Source organism: Polyodon spathula, chromosome 21 (assembly GCF_017654505.1).
Source record: "Polyodon spathula isolate WHYD16114869_AA chromosome 21, ASM1765450v1, whole genome shotgun sequence".
In the NCBI taxonomy this organism is placed as follows: Eukaryota; Metazoa; Chordata; class Actinopteri; order Acipenseriformes; family Polyodontidae; genus Polyodon; species Polyodon spathula.
The window spans coordinates 14,679,406-14,695,800 of record NC_054554.1 but is presented as its reverse complement, the minus strand read 5'-3'; the positions used below and the strand labels follow the sequence as shown (position 1 = coordinate 14,695,800).

Here is a 16,395-nt window from a genome sequence, read left to right as displayed (position 1 = left end):
TTACACCCCATCCCCTGAGAATGCAGTACGTAATACACGAAACAGACATGCATATGTAACTTTTTTATTTTTAATTGAATATGATTTATCGGTCAAGATTCTTTGTGTCAGATAAAATGAGGTGTAAAACAAGAAACTAACAGAGGAATTGGCTTAATTCCTTGATCTATATTCTACACAATAATCTAAACATTTTCTTGAGTACATCGTTGGAAAATAATCCTAAAATGAGCTATATATAGATCTCAAATGTTCAGTTTTAAAAGAAACATGATACCCCGTACTATACTTGGTTAAAGATAATTCTCAGTTTGCTTGTCTTATTTTCAGGAAGTGTGTTACTGTTTCACTTCCTAGGTCAATCTGCCTTATAGTCAATAGGGGAAGCAGCTGGTTCAAAACATGATAACTGGATTTGAAATGATGGGAAAAAAGTAGTTGCCAGGTGACATTATAAAGGAAGTGCAGCACTATCTGAGACTAAGGCTTACAAAATGAGATTTATTTAACAGTGTGCAATACCCCAAATCAGGTTTTAAAATTATTTTACATGTTTGCTAAAATATGTGTTTATTTCAAAACTGTACATGTGAGACATCAATGTTGAATGGAAACATAGACATATATACACTGTAAGATTGATTGAAATTATTTTGTCAGCTACAGCCACAGTAATGGACTTGCATGCAAGACTGGTCAAGTCATTTTCTCTCTTTCTCCCTAGTAGAATAGTTTTCGCGATATTAGTTCAGGTCATGCATATGGATCCCCTTCTTGGTCTAACAATAGATTAAAAGAGAATTAACAGCAGAGTCTGAGCTGACTTTGCAGTCCCTTCATCAGGTGTGACATTTTACCAGTTTCACAGATATTTTCATTTTATTGGTTTACTCGGCAGCCAAAATCAGCATGAAATTAAGCTTTTAAAAAAGTATACCCATTGCCGCAGTGTGCTCCGTCCCGTGTGTATTTTGTGTTGTATGTTGCGTGTGGTGTGTTAATGTTGGTGTATAGATGTTGGTGCACAGGATATAAATGGATCTGTGCAGCACAAGTGTATTTAGGCACAGGGATTGCACTTCACGTGCTGTAAGATAGCAGGGAGGGGGTTAAAAGCCTTTCCTACTAAAACATGTGAGAATGCACATTTGGGTGTTATTGAGCTAACTGTTTAATTGTTTTATTGTTTAGTAATCCCCTGCACCTTGTGGTAATTGTAAATTACAGCCAGGTGCAGGGTATTTAAGAGAGACAGTCAGTTGGTGTGGGGCTGCTGAGAGGAAGGAAGATACTGACAACATGCCCCACGTGTCATCCAGTTTCTATCCAGTTTTAAATAACTTTAGCATAACTGAGGCAGAAGTGTTAAAGGGACTAGGAGCTCTTAAAATAAACAAATCCCCTGGGCCGGACGAGATCCTCCCAGTAGTACTCAAAGAAATGAAAGAAGTAAATTACAAACCGCTAACCAAGATCATGCAGCAGTCTCTTGACAGAGGGGTGCTACCGACAGACTAGAAAATTGCAAACGTTATACCGATCCAAAAAAAGGGAAACAAAACTGAACCAGGTAACTACAGACCAGTAAGCCTGACTTCTATTATATGCAAACTTATGGAAACTATAATAAGATCCAAAATGGAAAATTACCTTTATGGTAACAGGGTCCTGGGAGACAGTCAACATGGTTTTAGGAAAGGTAGATCTTGTCTAACTAACTTGCTTGATTTTTTTGAGGATGCAACATCGATAATGGATAATTGCAAAGCATATGACATGGTTTATTTAGATTTCCAGAAAACTTTTGACAAAGTCCCGCACAAAAGATTAATTCTCAAACTGAACGCAGTTGGGATTCAAGGAAACACATGTACATGGATTAGGGAGTGGTTAACATGTAGAAAACAAAGTACTGATTAGAGGAGAAACCTCAGAATGGAGTGTGGTAACCAGTGATGTACCACAGGGATCAGTATTAGGTCCTCTGCTATTCCTAATCGATTTAGATTCTGGTATAATAAGCAAACTTGTTAAATTTGCAGATGACACAAAAGTAGGAGGAGTGGCAAACACTTTTGCAGCAGCAAAGGTCATTCAAAATGATCTAGACAAGATTCAGAACTGGGCAGACACACGGCAAATGACATTTATAGAGAAAAGTGTAAGGTACTGCACGCAGGAAATAAAAATGTACATTATAAATATCATATGGGAGATACTGAAATTGGAGAAGGAATCTATGAAAAAGACCTAGGAGTTTTTGTTGACTCAGAAATGTCTTCATCTAGACAATGTGGGGAAGCTATAAAAAAGGCCAACAAGATGCTCGGATACATTGTGAAAAGTGTTGAATTTAAATCAAGGGAAGTAATGTTTAAACTGTACAATGCACTAGTAAGACCTCATCTTGAATATTGTGTGCAGTTCTGGTCACCTCGCTATAAAAAAGATATTGCTGCTCTAGAAAGAGTGCAAAGAAGAGCGACCAGAATTATTCCGGGCTTAAAAGGCATGTCATATGCAGACAGGCTAAAAGAGTTGAATCTGTTCAGTCTTGAACAAAGAAGACTACGTGGCAACCTAATTCAAGCATTCAAAATTCTAAAAGGTATTGACAGTGTTGACCCAAGGGACTTTTTCAGCCTGATAAAAGAAACAAGGACCAGGGGTCACAAATGGAGATTAGACAAAGGGTCATTCAGAACATAAAATAGGAGACACTTTTTTACACAGAGAATCGTGAGGGTCTGGAATCAACTCCCCAGTAATGTTATTGAAGCTGACACCCTGGGATCCTTCAAGAAGCTGCTTGATGAGATTCTGGGATCAATAAGCTACTAACAACCAAACGAGCAAGATGGGCAGAATGGCCTCCTCTCATTTGTAAACTTTCTTATGTTCTTATGTTCTTAACAGGAAGTGTGCGCTGGTTCCGAGCAGCCAGAGTAAGGTACCGTGTTCAACTGTGTGGTTATTGTGTTTTAGATACCGGTAAACAGCTTAGCTGTCTGGGGTATTAGTTAGGGAAATCCTGACTTTATAGTTAGTGCTCCAAGAAGGAGCTAGGTGTTTGTTTGTTTTGTTTAACTTTGATTGGTGTGTTTATTAAAAAGTGCGCGTCAGCGCTAACAAAAATTCCATTTCTGTGTCCTGGGTCTACTTTGAAGGGAAAAGAATCTGTGCGAGCCTGTGTGGTGAGAAGCAAGTTAACAGTGTGTTTTTAAAGTATTTAATCATATGTGAACACTGGGTTACACAAATTAGTTCACGTGCTGGGATTCAAGTGAATAATTAATTAGTAATTGAATCCTGGCACAACAATATATATAGATGTATTTTTATCTCGTCTGTGTCTATTTGTTTTGGTTATGTGTCTGTTTGTTTTGGTGTCAAGTGCCGTGTGCTGTTTTTTTGTGTTTAAATCTTTTATTTGTTTCATTAAAACACTGAGCGCAGTCATTGAGTCTCGGTTTCAACCCAAGTACTGCATGCTTGTGTATTCCTTTCTGGCCTGACATCACTCCTACAGCCAATCTGTTCACACCCATATTAAACAGTATGTGGCCTTTTTCTGGTTCCAGGCATGTGTGATGCATTGTGGCTGCAGATGGAACCAGTGTAAAATTTAATTAATGTGAAACTTTGAACATCCATCCAGAATGTCATAATGTGCATGTGCTTGTACTTGGGATGAAGTTTACAGTAAATGACAGTTTGGAAAGTGACAAAATAAATAAATAAATAAATAAATAACAAAGGAAAATACATGCTTCTAATAGCAAACTGACAAAGAGAAGCAGATTTTTAGGCTAAACCAGTACCACCCAGGTTGATTCTCCAACAAGATAAGATGATTTTTTATTTTGTTAGTGGCAATATGCCATCTGCCTGTGGGTGACAAGATGTTGGTGTTATTGATTTATGGTCTTGGCATAGCGGTGAATGAAAGATGCATTGAGCAATAAGGCTCAAACAGTGCCCAGCACTTCGCATCTCTATGTTTTCAAGCCTGTCAGGCTGCTGAAAGTCTTTGTCTCCATATTGGATTGTGCAAGCAATTGCGCCAGAGCATTTCTGAAAGTGGGTGGGCTAAGGTCAGGGGTGGGGGTATGAAGTATTTCTATGGATAAATGAATCCAATTGAACAACTACGTCAAATATTGAAGCAGGTTATATATTTATAGTCAACTGGTTATCGGTGACTACGAATACTAATAATGAGCTTGTTATCTGAATGTTGGGTAGTGAGCGGTATCCCACAAACATCGTTTAATTTCATTCAAAATGAAATGTTTGTTTTGTAAAACCAAAAAAAATTGTCCATTTACAACATTTACATTGAAGAATATTAAACAGCTGTCTACAAAGTATTTTGTTTACTTTTTTTTTTTACAGTTGTTAAAAGCTTATGTAGAAGCTAGCAGCACAGGTAGTGAAATGTTAGGATTATTGCCTATCAACACAGTTGGAAGAACTATGAGATTCAAGGGGGGTGTGTGTGTGTGTGTGTGTGTGTGTGTGTGTGTGTGTGTATATATGTGTGTATATATATATATATATATATATATATATATATATATATATATATACACACACACACACACACACACACACACACACACACACACACACACACACACACACACACACGTGATTGGTCGCTCTTTGGGTTCTTTTTCAGAACATGATCTGACCAGCACACAGGAAACTTTAAGTGTGGATGCGCTATTTATTTTTGAGCACACAAACAAAATTAAAACCTAAGTCTCTCTGGAGTACTTTATAAACAAACAAGAACACAAATTAAAATACAGGACAGCTAAGCTGTTTTCCTGTTAAAACAATAACACACTCATCTCTTTTTTTTTTTTTTTTATTTTTTTAATAACAAACATGAAATACTAAACTTACGATTCTTAAGGTGATGTCACACAAACACTTTTCATACAGCAAACCTCCTATGCTGACTTCAGAATTTTTATACTCTGCAGCTGGCCCTAATCTACAATGATGGTCAGCTGCAGCTAATGATGGGTCTAACAACTTAACACACTTTAAACAATAACAAAGCACCTAGTACACACTATTTACAAATGTACACACGTGTTACGCGCAATATATATATGATAATATATATATATATATATATATATATATATATATATATATATATATATATATATATATATATTTATTATTCTCGCTCGCCCTCGCTATTAAAAGTAGGTGGGCATTGGCCCACCCATCTCCGGCACCCATGTGTGCAAGACACATTCGTCTTTTAAAAGGTGGGTGTTTCTACCAGTAGGGTTTTACGGTAGCTGATTTTTTTTAATTCTGTTTATTGTTTTTAAAAAGAACAAAGTTAAGCAATCAGTAATACAATATACAGATAACAGGAGAATTGGTAATCACCCATTCGCCCACCAAAATTGAATTAAATGCAACTTAAATAAACAATAATAAGACAGATAAAGAAATATTTTTAAAAAAGTTAAGAACATAAGAACATAAGAAAGTTTACAAACGAGAGGAGGCCATTCGGCCCATCTTGCTCGTTTGGTTGTTAGTAGCTTATTGATCCCAGAATCTCATCAAGCAGCTTCTTGAAGGATCCCAGGGTGTCAGCTTCAACAACATTACTGGGGAGTTGATTCCAGACCCTCACAATTCTCTGTGTAAAAAAGTGTCTCCTATTTTCTGTTCTGAATGCCCCTTTGTCTAATCTCCATTTGTGACCCCTGGTCCTTGTTTCTTTTTTCAGGCTGAAAAAGTCCCTTAGGTCGATACTGTCAATACCTTTTAGAATTTTGAATGCTTGAATTAGGTCGCCACGTAGTCTTCTTTGTTCAAGACTGAACAGATTCAATTCTTTTAGCCTGTCTGCATATGATATGCCTTTTAAGCCCGGAATAATTCTGGTCGCTCTTCTTTGCACTCTTTCTAGAGCAGCAATATCTTTTTTATAGCGAGGTGACCAGAACTGCACACAATATTCAAGATGAGGTCTTACTAGTGCATTGTACAGTTTTAGCATTACTTCCCTTGATTTAAATTCAACACTTTTTTTCTTGTTAGCGTTTTTTTTATAGCTTCCCCACACAAAGACGGCTGCAGTGGGTGACGAAACAGGAACCAACACAAAATAGACAGAGAGACGTGGAGTTTTGGTGAAGCTGAGCGCTTGCTTGAGCTCAGCATTTAATGATTAAACACACAGAAAATAAAAGGTTGAAAGACAAACAAAACACAGGACATAGCACTTGTAGCCAAAACAAAAAGACAAACAAAACAGACTACACAGACAAACACAGTGAGCTGGTATTATTATAACTATTATTTTACCGTTACCTCCATCTCCAATCCCGTTCTCCACTCAAGGAACACACAACCCCGAGTGAGTGAAAGCATGCAGCTTTTATGCAGCTGTACAGAGTCTTGATTGCTAATCAATCATTCAGTTGGAGTCTCAGTACAACTGCACGTGAATTAATAAAGTGCAATTCCCTGTGCTCACATATTATTACATTTTACCTGCATGTGAAGTGCTGTGCAATCCTTGTGCCTAAATACAAATATACATTTTAACACTTGTGTGCATATCCCATATTATATCCCGTGTACCAATGTCTATACATCAACATTAACACACAACATGCAACATACAACATCAAATACACACAGGGACAGGGCAACATGCCACAGGTGTTCATAAAATTGATCAATTAAGGAGGAATCAGTGGATGACTCTGATTTCTAAGGTGTAGTGTAAAAATGCCTGAATTGGTCATTAATTTCTTGCTGATCAATAGATGTTGAACCAGAATCAGTTTGGATTTGTGTAATCAAATGGAAAGAGGCAGATTGGCAAACTTCTGGCCCAAAACAACTTTGCCAGTCTTATCACTTTCGGGGTGCCGATGATTCACAGGTTTTGCTGTCTGCTCCTATTTTCGAGGTCATTGGTTTTTTGTTTCAGCAATTTTGTCTGTTCTATAAGAGTAGTGCATATTTTCTTAAAATCTTGAATACCATCCCCCTGAATGTCAGTTGAGTGTTCAAGATCATTTAAGTGTTTGACAGAGTCGAATATCCCACAGCAAAGTAATGTGATCTTGGCTGCCATCTCCTGTCGCAATGCTGCAATCTCAGACATGGTCTCTTGATGAAATGTCGCTAGGCCTGTTGATATTTCTTGTCGAAATGCTGACATTTCGGTCTTGATTTCCTGGCAAAATTAGAAACTGCATGCTGGCAGTTCTTCTCACAGCATATGTAGAGTGAGGGATACAGTAATATCCATAGCCGCTGTTGTCTCCTTGGTGAGACTTTTTGTTCTTAAGTTTAGACATTCTGGCCTGTATCACATGTTTTATAAACAACATTTAAATGTATAGCTAGTAAAAAATATACTGGTTCTGCTATAAAAATAACTTAAAAGTGGGAGCTAGCACACCACGCGTCTTGCACATCTCTAACAGAACCAGAGGTCAATGGTAGCTGATTTTGATACTTAGATTTTCTACTGTCTCTAGTCACACATAAAATAAGTAAGAAAAAAGCCAATAAAATCAAACAGTAAAATGAAAATGTATTGAGAAATCAGATTTTCCACAGATGTAAACATAAATTAAGATCATCCAAAATTGCCAGTACTGTACCAGAATTATCCAGCTAATTCTACAAGCTAATGCTAGAATGAACTTTGTAAATTTTGCAGGAATTTATTTATTTTTGTTTTTTTAAAATCAGGGTACACACCAAAATCGAGAGTCCTTGAATAAGAAATTACATTTATTTCCCAATGCAAATGAGAAGTGTGCGCCAGTGACATTTTTCATGGACAATAAATTGCTTGTCATTGGCTTTTTGAACTTATGGTTCCATAAACAAGAGGGATTGGTACTGGTTGTGTTGAGCTGATTTTTGAGCTGTATTGCCAGGTGCCATGGTGTATTTTTGGTTTATTTTGTATATTTTGTTTATTTAGGGTTATGTATCATGGGGGAGTTAATGTATATTGGTATTTGAGCACAGGGATGTGAGTTTGTGTGTGTGGAATAGTGGTGACAGGGAGGCAGTTAAAATCCTCCCTGGAAAAACACGTGGGAATGTGGCTGGCACTGTGAATTGAATAAATGATTAAATGATTAATTAAGGTTCCAGCCACAGTTGTGTAAAAAGGGTGATCACAGTTGAGAAAGAGGTGGAATGAAACATGAGTCGTAAGACAAGAAAGTTGAATAATAGAAAGCAATTGCTACCCATGCTGCTTTTTTTTGTTGCTTGTCTGTGTTGTCTGTTTGTTTTGGCCAACGTGCCTTTCGTTTTGTATAAGTATTTTGTTTAAAACAACTTTCATTCCTACACCAGAACTGCCTGTGTGTGTGCAACTTCCTCCAGACGTCACCACAAGTCAACTTGTCATTCTGCCCTTGTCTAATAATTCCTCTTTATTATTATTATTGTTATTGTTATTATTATTATTGTTATTGTTATTATTATTATGAGTCTTCCAAATGTGGAGGCACGTGCTCTATCACAGCAATGAGGCTCAGAGGGTGATGCAGACAGGTTGTGAAGATTCCTCGAACTTTCCTCTTTCATTTTCACTAATCTCGCTCTTTCCCTCTTCTACTTTCACTCACTGTCACTCCCACTCTTATTCTCGTTCTCATTGTCACTCTAATTATATTTCAGTGACCTTTCCAACATTGGAAATTCACATTTTTTCAATCAGTTCACCCTTCACCCATTGAGATCAAAGTAAATATCATTGCACTCATACCCCAATCCAGGTGACAGTTATTGACATTGAAAAGTTGCTTCCAAAAATGGCTGACTATTGTTTAAAAATCTGTGGTTTGAGTTGGACATACTGTAATAGCAGCATCAGTCATATAGACTAAAGTCATAACACTAGAAGGATTGGAGATATACTCATACCTAGAAGCCCCACAGTAGTCTTTCTGACATCTGTATTCAAAACACTGTAAATAAATAACGAAAGGAGAAACAGTCGGATGTAATTATTTTTTTATTGAGTACATTGCATAAACATCTGAACAATGAATATATATATATATATATATATATATATATATATATATATATATATATATATATATTATATATATATAACTGAATGATATCACTTATTTTTAGGTTCGTGGCTGGGTCTGTGTCCAGGATTCACAAATTTTCATAGAAAACAACGCATTTATTATATATATACCATGTAACATAAAATGTTTAGTGATGAATGTAAATAAGATAATTGAAGATTTATCTAGTCATCAGTTATTTTACAATATACATATTATAAAACTGAAACGATAGCAATGCATATTTAACTTTTCAACAGCAATCATATTATTATCAGATGAGCAAAAGCAACTGAACAACTTAAATGAACTTAGGAAAAAAAAACATTTTACAGAAGTGCACAGCACAAGAAGTTATAAAAAAAAAAAGTCTAATCTATTAATTTTTTTCAACAAAAGGATATTCCAGATAATGCAGATCTGCACGTCGCCTTTCTGTACAGGGCACAGCTGTCCAAAGTTTTATTTTTATTGCACTTGCCAACCTGGCATTGACGTCTCTTGCAGCACTCAGCAGGGTTGCCAGCTTCAGCTGTGGGTACACACTTGGCATTCTCCCTTTCCAAATGCTTTTTTGCGAAGTTCCTGTGCTAACTGTAAAATGTATTCTCTCCTTGGTAAATTCTTCTCCATGGATTCTGTGTAAAGTACCCAGGAGATGATGGCTGCTAGGTCCAATATATTGTAAAATACCTGAACAGACCACTGTCGGGAGCCAGCTTTCACAGAATACTTCCGTGCCATCTGATACAAAACATCAACTCCCTATTTTGTTGCGTTGTAAAACTCCACGCTCTCTGGTATTTATTTTTACTAGTCCCGATGCTAATCGACTGACCAAAGCAGCGCAGCTGGCAAGCAGGTTCCAGCCTTTCAAAAGGCTGATTGAAAAACAATAGACTGTCCGTCATTCACTCAGGCAGAGAGTAGAGACTAATCTAATTACAGCTAAACACATTGCGGACTGGTAAATAAAAATAATGAAGTAGATTACTATTCTGTATAATCAAAATACAATTGTTTTCTGTGTGGCCGTCAATGTGACTGCTCCTGGGGCTTTTAGATGTATTGTAATATACCTTTATTTCTGTACTCCCGTGTTTCATGCTATGTGAGAATATTTAATACATATGGACAGAAAGCCACGGGGCTTCTAATGATAAAGGTCTATTTTTCATAGAACTGGTATCCAGATGATTTTAAACTGTTTCTCTATTGGGATAGCTGTGCTTAAGAAATACATACTGTTAACTGTACAGCTTTAAATGAATAATTATGAATAATTTCTCACTGTCTCAGATATAGTGAGAAAGGGTCAGAGAGACCAAAATAGTGAATGAATCTACTGAGACACAGAACAAGCAAGATGTGGACCAATTAAGACAACCAGAGACATTGCAATTGGACAGTGACTTAAAATGTAATTAATCCAATGGAGCAAAGTAGTTTTGGATTAAATTGTTATTTCCCATGGTAACTAACTGTTACCGCTGTAGCATCAGAGTGGATCATAATATCATTCTGAATGTGAAAGTGCCAGGATTGAAATATAAAGAGGGGGAGTCTTAAACCATTCTCTGTGTCTTCTTGGTTTCTGGTCACAAACTCCCCCACTGACAAAGAATGCTTTTAAAAAGAGTTGTAAACTAAATACTGGACACATGGCTTATCTTCATGATCGCTGAATGATTCTTTCGGTGCCACAAGCCAGACAGTTCTGGGTGCTTTGACACCTAAGACAAGAACCACTCCATCACATAAATCCAACCGACAGGGGGTGGAATAGCAGACCAGTGGAGAACAAGGGACCATGTCGGAACGAGAACAACCAATGAGAAACACTCCACGTGGACTCAGGCACTGCCCAAAAGAACCAAACTACAATCACAGGGGTAAAGAGAACATTGCAAAAGCATGAGCGCAACACTCAAACAGAGATCCTGATACGACATCCAAGGTTCTGATACACAAACCAGTCTTTGAACTGTGACAGTCTGAAGAGTCAGCCTGCAACCAGCTGGAACAGAGATATTATTTTCGGACACTGTAATATGCAATAACTATTCTAGTGTTTGCCTTTGTGTGGGAGTCCGCTGCATAAGACGTCTAAAATCCTAAAAGTATTTGTAATCAGATCTGTAACTTAGCAATGATTGATCACTGAAGAAAGATGTGGATGAACACTTGAAGTTGACATAAATTGAAAAATATTCAATTTATTGAGCTAGCAGTGCTGGAGTTTGCTGTGGAATATCCCAGACATAACCGGACGAAGAGTGTACATATTGGTGGAGGAATTGCTGTTTCAGTGGAATACCTAAATAGTTAATGACTCTTGTTCTTTGCAAAGACATTTCTTTTGTACCCGTAAGTGGATAGGTAACGTGAGGAAGGCAGACCTCGGAATCTGGACCTGTCCTTGCCAGCAGGAGAGCCTTCGAGTGCCTGTATTATTGAAGACACGGATCAGCTGAATGAGGCAGCACACGTCCGTTAAGTATTCAATGAATAGTGTTTTAATTGTATGAACTCAAGAATAAGCAGACCTTGAAGTGTGTGTTTTTTTTTTTTTTTTAAGTGGAATGTAAGAATTATTATTGCTTTCAATTCATGCTTTAAGTTAATGAATACTATAATGTTTGTTTATATATGATTTATACAAATTGATGTGGGTTTACAAGGCAATTGTATTAGATTGCATTGGATTGCTTATCAACTAGCAGGAGTGGAGTGTTGTTGTTAAAACTTTGTTTTCTGTACTGTTTAGTTCGTTCTTCCTTTCTGTATTACTTTAGTTTCGTTGTTGCATCTTTAATTTTTCCTTTAGTTTTATTTCTAATAAAACACTTCCTTTGTATTCACTAGAAACGTTGTCTAGTCTGATTATTCCGATACAGGTTGGGTTCTACATGACCTGAATTCAAAACAAGGTTTTATTACAATTTAGTCCAAATACAAATATACCTTGCACACTACTCAGAATATTAGCATTTCAACATGCACTGAAGCCCATAGTTGATGCTCACCCATCTCACTACAAAAAACCAGCCTAGAGGGGTAATTTTTCCTGGAATTTACTATAATACAATATTAAGCAGGATAGGGGCATGAAGTACCTTGGTTGTCTGACCAAAGCATTTAATGTCACAGTAATTATTTTAAAAAGTGGTGCTGTGTTCTAGCCAATCTGAACAAGAACTGACAATTCAACTGCCACTGCACTGTACTTCATTTCACTGTCAATCAGGAATTAAACTAAAATACCATTAAAAGAACAGTAAAATAAGACCATTTTACTCTTAGAATAAAACAGTAAACTGTATTTAAATTATTTTAATGGCTGGCATGGTTAGCAGCGTTCCACAATCATTTTGTGAGAAATGCTAGAATGTGATCCAGCTGACGTCTTCAATGCTGGATTGTGCCCTGTGTGAACAGAACCTTCTTTTTCTGCTTGCAGGAGATACTGGGTCTTGGTCAGAGTCCTGCCTTTGTGAGGACAAAGAGGTCTCTCCTGGCTCCCCCCATGTTTGTGCCGGAGAACCAGAGGGCCCCTTTCCCCAAAAGCATTGGCAAGGTAAGTCTTAAAAATGGTATTGTGTCAAATTTCATCTGAGTTCATAGGAGTGGACAGTTAACATTACAGAAATCAATTTTTTGGATTGGTACTAAACGGATAACATTTAGGGTTACAAGGTAGCTAATACAGTCATTTGCATATATTTGCAAATCATTGTATTAATACCCTTATATCTACTCAGGCAATCTGAGTGGGGTAAACAAGACAAGAAATTTTCCAGCCTCAAGTTCCAGTAACCATGCAGGGGTGTTCCAACACTCCACCTGCCTCCTATTTAGAGATGTGTATATTGAAAGGAAACTATAAAAAAAGCAAGCATTTAAGCTTTGTCTTTCTCATGCCTCACTGATTTTAAAAGACATTACTTAAGCTGTGAACTGAGGTGGAGCCTGAATGAAATCAATGGGACTTCCTCCTAATCCACTCGCATGTCCTCCAGCCAGAGAGAACTCAACAGAGACATTCCGTGCATCAGCCCACACTGACCAGCCCAGCTTCATTGATTTGGGGATTTAACAGCCAGGGTGCCAGGAGAGAAGTGGTACGAAGCTTAATGTTATCATACTCTATGCACTGAAGTCCAACGTGTGTAAGACTGGAAATGCTTCATCTTAGTTTTTAGTGATTTCTTTTTGTTTTCATCAGACAAAAAGCCCATATATGTTCTTGGGTCATTCACCAAGCAGTACTTTAATAATAATAATAATAATAATAGCTTTCCTGAAAACATAGACTTTTATAATAATGGGCGGTATTTTGACCCCTAACTATGCCTTTTCATGCTAAGAATCAGGAACGGCAGCTTTAAAGCAAGATGATAATTAAAATCTAAATTTCAATCTGTGTCTGGCCTTGAGTGAAGATTCCTTGTAACACCTTTGAAAAAAATAATTGCTATGACAGAACTACCCACGTACTGTCTAAAGGATGCCTCCAGGACACATTGCCAGCAGAAGAGAAACAACAGTGGGATAAACACAACCCGAAAGCCTTTACTTTAATTCTGATGTTTTTCAGAAACAAGTTAGCCAGTTGTGACATATACATTATGCAAACGACCTACCATGTCAATTGATAAATGGGCCGATTTAAATAAACATTCAGATACAGTTTTAGAAATAGGGAGAACATACAATTGTAGTCAAAAGTTTACATACCCCAATGGAAATGGTATGAATTTTTAGAAATTTCTCAAACAAATAATTCCAGTAAAAAAAAAGTTGTAGCAAAAGCTTTGCTTTTGTGGATGAGGAAAAAAGTTACAAGAAGTAGATGTCTACAATAATTTATTTCAGCATATTTTTTTTTTTTTTTTTTTTTTTTTTTGCAAAAACTCCAAAAATGCTAATTTAAAAGTATTCGTACCCTTTGATGCTATGGTAGTATTGTCTACAAGGTGGTAGAAATTTCAATATGATAATGCAGAATCTAATTTTAGAAAAATTTAGAAAATGCTGCATTGTAGGTGAACGTTCTTAGAGAGTACAAAGGGTTTAGGCATAGGGTGATTGCGGCCATTACCAATGCTAATTCAAAAGTATTTATACCATGACAAGGAACATTTAATTAACAGATAGTTGAGGCACCTTTGGCAATAATAACCTATTTTAAACAATTAGGATATGTAACGAGAATGTAGTGCCACGTATGTAGTAATGGAAAGTGTGCAATATGCTGCAACTACCTCAACTCCAGTAGGTCGAGCAGCAAAAGGATCTGGGTTCCTGGTCCCAATGCTACTTTCACTCTGTATCTCCCTGTATACCTCCCCCAGTATATGAAGGTTTTAATCAGGACCTAGGCTGTAAACAATTACTACATCAACTACCATAAAACTAAAATAGTTAATGTACCTAGCAGCTATTACTTACAAATAGTATTTTGGATAGCTAAATAATTGTTTATTAGATGTATTAGATCATATATACGTACTGTGCAAAAGTTTTAGGCAGGTGTGAAAAAATGCTGTAAAGTAAGAATGCTTTCAAAAATAGACATGTTAATAGTTTATACTTATCAATTAACAAAATGCAAAGTGAGTGAACAGAAGAAAAATCTATATCAAATCAATATTTGGTGTGACCACCCTTTGCCTTCAAAACAGCATCAATTCTTCTAGGTACCCACTTGCACACGTGTTTGAAGCAACTCGGCAGGTAGGTTGGCCCAAGTTCTTCTGTGGATTTATGGAAGCCTCAATTGCTTCTCTTCATGTAATCCCAGACAGACTTGATGATGTTGAGATCAGGGCTCTGTGCCGGCCATACCATCACTTCCAGGACTCCTTGTTCTTCTTTACGCTGAAGATAGGTCTTAATGACTTTCGCTGTATGTTTGGGGTCATTGTCGTGCTGCAAAATAAATTTGGGGCCAATCAGATGCCTCCCTGATGGTATTGCATGATGGATAAGTATCTGCCTGTACTTCTCAGCATTGAGGAGACCATTAATTCTGACCAAATCCCCAACTCCATTTGTCGAAATGCAGCCCCAAACTTGCAAGGAACCTCCACCATGCTTCACTGTTGCCTGCAGACACTCATTCATGTACCGCTCTCTAGCCCTTCGGTGAACAAACTGCCTTCTGCTACAGCCAAATTTTGACTCAACAGTCCAGAGCACCTGCTGCCATTTTTCTGCACCCCAGTTACAGTGTTTTCATGCATAGTTGAGTCGCTTGGCTTTGTTTCAACCTCGGAGATATGGCTTTTTGGCCGCAAGTCTTCCATGAAGGCCACTTCTGACCAGACTTCACTGGACAGTAGATGGGTGTACCAGGGTCCCACTGTTTTCTGCCAATTCTGAGCTGATGGCACTGCTGGACATCTTCTGATCACAGAGGGAAGTAAGCATGATGTGTTTTTCATCTGCTGCAGTAAGTTTCCTTGGCCAACCACTGCATCTATGGTACTCAACATTGCCCATTTCTTTGTGCTTCTTCAGAAGAGCTTGAACAGCACATCTGGAAACCCCTGTCTGCCTTGAAATTTCTGCCTGGGAGAGACCTTGCTGATGCAGTATAACTACCTTGTGTCTTGTTGCTGTGCTCAGTCTTGCCATGGTGTATGACATTTGACAGTAAACTGTCTTCAACAACCTCACCTTGTTAGTTGAGTTTGGCTGCTCCTCACCCAGTTTTATTCCTCCTACACAGCTGTTTCTGTTTCAGTTAATGATTGTGTTTCAAGCTACATATTGAATTGATGATCATTAGCACCTGTTTTGGTATAATTGTTTAATCATACACCTGACTATAGGCATACAAAATCATTGACTTTGTGCAAGTGTACCTAGAAGAATTGATGCTGTTTTGAAGGCAAAGGGTGGTCACACCAAATATGGATTTGATTTAGATTTTTCTTCTGTTCACTCACTTTGCATTTTGTTAATTGATAAATATAATATATTAACATGTCTATTTTTGAAAGCATTCTTACTTTACAGCATTTTTCCACACCTGCCTAAAACTTTTGCACAGTACTGTATATATACACTACCGGTCAAAAGTTTTAGAACACCTCTATTTTTCCAGTTTTTATTGAAATTTCCGCACGTTAATGTCTCAATGTACTCTGAAATTAAAGCAAAGAACAGATAAACACTTGGAGATAAAATAAAATTTGTTTAACAAAATTTAACCTAAATATTTGGCTCCTCAAAGTAGCCGCCTTTTGCAGATATAACAGCCGAACACACTCGTGGCATTCTTTCT

General features: G+C 37.3%; 1 protein-coding gene across 2 annotated transcripts in view; it reads left to right on the top strand.

Annotated features, from left to right (window-relative positions):
• Positions 1–16,395, top strand: part of LOC121295995 (cadherin-13-like) — a 620,407-nt gene that overhangs the window by 280,164 nt on the left and 323,848 nt on the right. For both annotated transcript variants that reach the window (XM_041221112.1, XM_041221111.1), the window contains exon 4: positions 12,565–12,681. In XM_041221112.1, coding sequence (XP_041077046.1) covers positions 12,565–12,681 — 117 coding nt within the window. The remainder of the gene's footprint in view (positions 1–12,564; positions 12,682–16,395) is intronic.